General features: G+C 36.0%; 1 protein-coding gene and 1 pseudogene across 1 annotated transcript in view; one reads left to right on the top strand and one right to left on the bottom strand.

The window, feature by feature from the left end:
- Positions 1–2,325: 2,325 nt before the first annotated feature.
- Positions 2,326–3,601, top strand: LOC125865437 (uncharacterized; annotated as a pseudogene).
- Positions 3,602–5,739: 2,138 nt separating this feature from the next.
- LOC125865436 (apoptosis inhibitor 5-like protein API5) overlaps positions 5,740–7,532 on the bottom strand; it is a 19,184-nt gene continuing 17,391 nt past the window's right edge. Inside the window, exons 10-13 of the mRNA XM_049545635.1 lie at positions 6,648–6,762; positions 6,489–6,554; positions 6,295–6,398; positions 5,740–6,196 (exon numbers count right to left, since the gene is read on the bottom strand). Coding sequence (XP_049401592.1) covers positions 6,010–6,196; positions 6,295–6,398; positions 6,489–6,554; positions 6,648–6,762 — 472 coding nt within the window. The 3' untranslated portion in view covers positions 5,740–6,009. The remainder of the gene's footprint in view (positions 6,197–6,294; positions 6,399–6,488; positions 6,555–6,647; positions 6,763–7,532) is intronic.

The following is a 7,532-nucleotide window of genomic DNA, read 5'->3' as shown; positions in this document are numbered from 1 at the left end:
AAGTGCACAAATAGGCACTTTAACTATCCAAAACTTAAACAAAAAAACACTCGGATCCTACCTGGCAAAATGCGTGAAATACACTCAAATTAGGCGCGTCAGATGTAAAAATTCAGGGGGTCAACAGTGAAAAAAGCATTGAAAGGACAATTAAACCCTTTTTATATTTTTTTCAACAATTTTCCCCTTTTTTTTGCATTATTTGTTGTTTACTGCAAAATGCAAGTGACATTTAATAAAAAATTTTGTTATTACGAAAAAAAATTATAATGAAGTTTTTTTTTGGCAAGAAGGAAAAAGGAACACGTGTAGTACTAAATTTTTTTTTTGAGATTCAATCAATTTATTTTGTCTTTGAAATATTTCTAGCTGTTAATTACTGTAATTTATAGTACTTTCTAAGAAATTTTCAAATAATATATATTATTTCATTTGTCCGAATTTATGCGTCACCGGTAAAATTTGAAGAGTCAATCAGATCTTTTATATATTTTTATATCTTTTAAATATTTAAGTAATTAATTATCGTGATTTATAATATTTTATACAATTATTTAGTATGGTAAAAGAAATTTAAAAGAAACACGCATCCTTCAATAGTAAAATATGGGTCCCCCTTTTTTTTTACAGGTTGACCTCCTGCCTGTATAGTCTTTTTTTGTCCAGAAGGAAAAAGGAACACGTGTCGACCCCAACGTCCTCTCTATTCCCGCTTATTATATTATATACTAGTGATGAAGAGCCCGTGCTAATAATTAATTTAAAAGTTAATTTTTAATTGACGTTAAATAAATAGTTTTAAATTTTAAATTTGAATAAATTTTATATATTTATATGGTAGTAAATGTTCATGTTAACTCTAAAATGAATACATCACTATTAATAAAGCTTGAAGTTTAAAGAAAAATCCTTAAATGACCAAAATAACCCTTAAACTCAATTTTAATCACAAAAAGCATACATGTCCACGGTGTGGTGGCTGATTCATCAACTAATTTTTTGTATGTTTTTTCAAAAATATTTTAGTTGCTAATTTGTTATAATTTATAAAAATCATTAACGTCATTTTCGAATAACTTATAGTATTGTTAACTTTCAATAATATATATTGTTCCATCTATTCAAATTCATGTGTCACCAATAGAATTTCAAGAGTCAACAAAAAATTTTCTAAAAAAAATATATTTTAATTATGATTTATAGTACTTTTAAATATAACGTATAGTGTGTTTGTAGGCTCTTATTAGATTGAAAAAATATTTTAAATTAGTAATTATTGTAATTAATAGTGTATATTACGTAATTTTCAAATTTGTAATAAATTTTTTTAAATATTAAGTCTAATAATTTATAGTATCTTAAATGTAATCTTTGAATACACATAAATTAAAAAAAGAAATAAGACAAATAAATTATAAATTAAATAATTGACATTTTCAAATATTAATTTACCACAAAATGAAAGTGAAGGAAGAAGTTGTGAGGCAAAAATAAAGAGAAGGGATTGGAATTAGTGAGGTGGGGTCCATATCCATTAAAATAAATGCATGGCAAATTAAAAAGGTGTCAAATAGACAGGAAAACGGGCCCACGTGCATTGAATAGTTGGCAGCCATTGAGTGGGTCACTAATACACGTGGCAGCGCGTGCATTTCACGCTTTTGGCTCCAAAAATCGCGTGTTTATTTATTTAAAGGTAGGATAGTTAAAGTGCCTATTTGTGCATTATGAAAGTTGGAGGTCAAAGTTAAAATTTGAAGCCAAGTTTAGGGGTCAATATATGTATTATGCCCTTCATATATGCTTAACTAGGGGGTCTCGAGTTTGAGCTCTGGTAATGAAGTCACCCTTGTTAGGGAGTTTTTAACTTGCCAATGTGGGACTTTTGTGGCGTGAATCTGAATTTGTTCGAATCCCAATTTGGATACCAGACACCTAGAGGGAAACCAAAAAAAAAAGAAAGGAGAAAAATGTCAGCTTCATTAAACATTTGGAGCTATATGTATTGGGCTTCTATTTATTGTTGCTGCTTGTTCTCTTCTTAGTTGTTCTTCAACAACATGGCTTCTTCACTACTGTATTTGCTTTACATACTTGATTTTTAATATGCCTACTCAAGTCGAGCATCCGTCGGAAACAGTCTATCTACCTTCATAAGGTAGGGGGTAAACCTGCTACATATACATCACCCTCCACATACCTCCCTTGTGAAATTATACTAGATACGATGTTTTTGGTATATATGTATTTGGGGTTAACATGTGTATAGTTAGTTGTTTCTTGTGTTTGAATTGCGAGGAAAATTGCTTTTTTTGGAAACTACAGATGGAGCTCCCTTCAAACCAAAGTTATTATGGTTGCAAATGTCTATCTCGTTGGCCTGAAGAAGTCAAGGTAATTCTTTGCATGATCAATCCGCTATATAATAGGAGACGGTGAGATGCCGAAACATAGGTTAAGTGTCTATTAAACCATGTGTTGCTTGAACTCTACAAAAATGTCACCAGGTGCGTGTAGGATCCTCCAGAAGTACTGCATTTTTTGGAGAATCTGACATGGGTGCACGACATTTTTGGAGAGTCTGAGATGTAGGAGTAAATCTAGACATACTTTATGGGTTCATCCAAACTTAGTAGATTTTGCTCGGACTCTGTACATGTGTTTAGAAGATCCACTAAATAAACAAATTTTGAACCAGTAAAAAATAGAATGTGGTAGAATAGGGAACTCGAATGCATAATGTTCAAATCCTAGATCCGCCTCTTTGGGGATGAATGAACTCTCCCACCAAAGATAGAATGCTAGGCTTCTTAGTTGTGTATGCTTATAAATTTGATGTCTATTTTTCTGAATAGCTATATTTTTTCTTGGTACTGATGTAATATAGATGGCTGGTGTGAAGAGGCCCTATCCGTTCTCTTCAGAATACCCGCCTGTCCCTTCATTTCGATGCAAACTGTGCTGTGTTTCCCCTGTATCCAGATCACACGAAACTGCCTCCAGCAGCAACGAGTGCTCAGTCAATGTAGTAGAGGGAAATGCACTTAAAACTTAAAAGGTTCTATATCTTACCTGAAAATCGCTTAATCTTAATACTCGTGAGCCTGATAATTAGTCATTTTGGCATTTTTACAGAGAAGTTGTGTCAAAATCGAGAGCTTTGTCAGAGTCTGAACCATCGATTTCACTAAGAGAAACTAAAGCTCTCAATGGAGATTTTCTCAGATTAGCTCCTCCAGCAGCAGCTTTGCCACATTTAGAAGCAGTAAATCGGTGTTCTTTAACTGATTCAGCCCCACAATGCCTTCAGCTATTCGACTATGTACCCTCTCGGGTGAGACTAAAGGACTTTAACGTTTATATTCGTGTTCATGTACTGTGCTGTTTTATATCGGTTTCACTATCTAACGAATGTATTTTTAATCCACAGGTAGCTGCTGCAGAGCATATGCCTCCTTCAGGTCTAAGCATATCAGTTCAACAGCCGATCCTCGGGTTCTTCCCATCTGCAAAGGTGCAAATTGGTCGAGAAGGAACTCATGGAAGTGATGACTTGCATACTGAAGTAGGAGGAAATGTTGATTTGGAACTGAAGCTATAGAAGTTATGTCTTCAACACGTCCTCTCACGTGGAGACTTGATTCCTTATTATGGTCAAGCATGTGAAAAGTTTTTTTTGATAATGAGTGGTGGTGCGACTCGATTCCAAGACATCTATCTATTGTGGTGCAATACTGAAGTGTGTGGTCATCTCATCAAAAAGCTTAAGTTGTTAGAGAGATGTCACACTTCTAATCTCTTGATTGTGTCTTTAAGATGTTGACTCCCTCGGCTTCTTCCTATGTTTACTTTGTTATATTTTGAATCTCCTTAATGAAAATCCCGACTCGTTGTTGGGTTATGTCACAATAGAGATAACATGTTCAAGCTTTTTTGTCAAACAAAGAAGTCATAAATCCCAAACAGGGAATGATCTCTTCAAACTGGCAGAGCATCCCATTATTCCGCAAACCAGTAGCACACTAAGCACTTCAGCTGAGAAGTTCCAAGCCAAACCCCGGAAATATATTACCTCTGTAATGAGTTGGGAAAGCATTATGTATAGTCTCATTGTTTTTTCACACATATTTTCTCATTTACTAGCAAAATTTGAAGAATTACCCAACTTTTGCCGATTTCGTGTTGTATTAGCCATGGATGCGCCTTTGGGGCACCCGGAAATTTTTCTGTAAAAATTATATGAAGACCTCCGTAATGAGTTGGGGAAGCATTATGTATAGTCTTACAGTTTTTTTCACGAATATTTTCGCATTGACGAGCCAACTTTTGGAAATTACCCGACTTTCGCCAATTTCGTGTGTATTAGCCCATGAATTTTGCGTCTTTAGGGCACCTAAAAATTATTTCTGAAAAAACTATATGAGATCCTCCGTATGAGTTGAGGAAGCATTATGTATAGTCCTGCTATTCTTTTCACGAATATTTTCGCATTTACAAGTCAACTTTTAGGAATTACCCGACTTTCACCGTTTTTCGTGTGTATTAGCCCAAGTTTGAAATCTGTGTATTTATATGAGAATAACTAAATTCATAAAGTGGTGGAAATATATGCAATAAAGTGTAGTTCTTGTGTAATGATAGGAAACGTTTATTACTTACTAGTTTAGTTAATGCTATTAAGGGAGAAAACAAAGAGTTGCATTGGAGATCACTAACAATAAATAAAATGTATTTCATGAATGCGATTTATGAACCATTTGAAATTTTTTTTTGAAAAAACTATATGAGGACCTCCATAATGAGTTAGGGATGCATTACGTATAGTCCCACCATTTTTTTCACAAATCTTTTTGCATTTACGATCCAACTTTTAAAAACTACCCGACTTTTGCCATTTTTCGTGTGTATTAGCCCATGCTTGTGATATATGTATTTATGTGAAAGTAATTAAATTAATAAAGTGGTGGAAATATATGCAATAAAGTGGAATTCTTACAAAATTCGTAGACGATCTCAATTTATAACGAAGAAACGATAGTAGCTATATGTTTTATAGGCTTTATCATATTCGTGTATTTTTTCCTTTTGTAGTGAATCAACTTCTCTATGCAAGATGAAGGCTAAAGGGAGGTAGTAGGTATCCCATAGAATTAGTCGAGATGCGTGTAAGTTGACCTGGACATCACGGTTATAAAAAAAAAATTGATGAAGGCTAGAGAGGTTTAGTTACCAAGTAGTATCAAAGCCTCAGGAAGGAAGCCAAGAATGTGAAATGCACTTGCACCAAATACACTATTTGGACCAAGAATCTTGAAAATTCTTTCACCTCCTATTACCACATAGTATTCTCCACGAAATAACAAGAACTCATACACGACAATAAGGAAAATATGCCCTGAAACTCTTTGAACATGGCAAAAATCCATACATTTGTTCACACTTCTCCGTTGAATCCATTGTATACAGACGTATGAACGATGATTTCCTTTGAATCTCATCAACGTCGTCTGAAACTGTGTTGTAATAATATGGTAATGTTCAAAAACCAATAACTTTGATGAGAGCTAGTGGCAATAGAAGAAGAAGAAACATAAGAGCAAATGAAGATTTTACGAATTTTCCCATTTTTTGTAATGCAGATGGAAGAGAAAAAATAAAAGCCTTAATAGATGATCAGATCAAAACGAATGCAGTAAAAAAGGAACATAGAAAATACCATAATTTATATGCAACAGCTTTTAATGTATTATTATAGGCTCATAGTACACCGACTTAAAGTTACATATTGAAAATAAAATACCATCACTAAGCAATCTACAGAATCAGAACCCCCGTCAATGAACCTGCCTAAATAAGTCGTCTGGGTCGCCATAAGATATATCCAAATCGTACCAATGGAAAAGATCACCTGATTGTTCTGCTCACCACAAGATATATCCAAATCGTACCAGCGGAAAGAATCACCAGATTGTTCTGCAATTAATTTAGTGCTACAGTGGAGTGAGCACGTTAGTGATATGACCGTCCTCTTCCACGACCACGCCAACTCCTACCACCTCTTCCACTGCTTCTTCCACTATCATAGATACCTGAAAATGCCTTGTTAACCAGCTGGTGTTGCATACCACTGGCTCCTCGGCCCTTTTTTAAAGGGTTATTGTTTGACCCATTTGTAGTAGCAGCCGGGCGCTTCTGACTGTGACCACAATATCATAATATTAATAGACATTACTATCTTCATCAGTTTGAAATACTACTGATGATTAAAATTATGAAGAATATCTATCCGCATACCCTGCAACAGTAGCAGTTGAAGGACCTGAAGGCTTCGCAGCTTCTTTCCATGACAAATTTGTTTTTTGATCGCCTATAAATTTTGGTGTTTTTGTATTCAATGGCTGTAATATATATATGTGATGTCAGCTCAAGCAGACAATATATTGTAGAGCTGATTGTAGAGCACAAAATGCAAAATCAGCAGATTTTACCTGGGTCATTGCTAATATATTGTTGCAAGCTCGGAGTGCAAAGGTAGCATTCTGCTTTTGGGTTTTCTACAGATTAAAGATAACAGCTAAGTTCACACCAACAGAAGGGAATAAATCGATCGCAAGGGAAGGAGAGGTGAAAGAGAAGGTAAAACTCACAATAGCATCCTTTTCTTCTTCTGTTTTAGCAGCAGCAAGTGCTTTGTTTTGATCTGCCATCCCTTGGGTTAATTTCTTGATCATAGCCCTAGCCAAATCCTCAACTGTGCTTAATCTGTTTCATCAACATGAAAGACATCAACAACATACCCAACTTATACGGAGAAGTGTAGAGACTAGCCCCTTGCCTATCCCACCTAGAGTGTGACACCACTCGGCTACCTTCTAACCAACCCCTCACACCTCCTTACTGGAGCATCCACGCACCTCTTCACATGCCCAAATCATCTTACCCTCGCTCATCTTGTCCCCCCACAGACTCCCCTTATCCCGTATAACTTCGTTCCGAATCATATCTCTCATAGTATGCCCACACACCCTTCCGGACATCCTCATCTCAGCTACATTCATCTTCTGGACGTGGGCATACTTGACCGGCAACATGAAAGACATCATGAGCTTAAAAAGATTAAAGTGAAAACCAGCAATCACTACAGTATGGCGGACTTCAGTTTCTCCTCTCTTCTGTCAGAACAGCTAAGCTCCCCTCTTCCGGCTAGCAGGAGCATGCCATGTACCACTCACATCCTCCTCCTCCTAAGTTCTGGTTACGAACAGACAAGAAAAAGAATCCACCCCCACCCCCCCACAAGGTTCTGCCTTCTTACCAACTAGCCAGAGGAAAGAAAAGGACAACGAAGCCTTCAGTTGTCTAAATTCTGAAGTATGGCAAACCAGTACATGACTATTTTAGCGCATTCATGGGATATTTATATCATCAGAGCAAAGTAAGCAGACTAAAAACGCTGTAAAATTGCCTTGTCCACACAATTTGTCATAGTCAACATATTTGGGGAGGAGGGGGGGAGGGGGGGGGGGGGGGGG

Source organism: Solanum stenotomum, chromosome 5 (assembly GCF_019186545.1).
Source record: "Solanum stenotomum isolate F172 chromosome 5, ASM1918654v1, whole genome shotgun sequence".
Lineage (NCBI taxonomy): Eukaryota > Viridiplantae > Streptophyta > Magnoliopsida > Solanales > Solanaceae > Solanum > Solanum stenotomum.
This window is presented reverse-complemented; position numbering and strand designations above follow the sequence as displayed.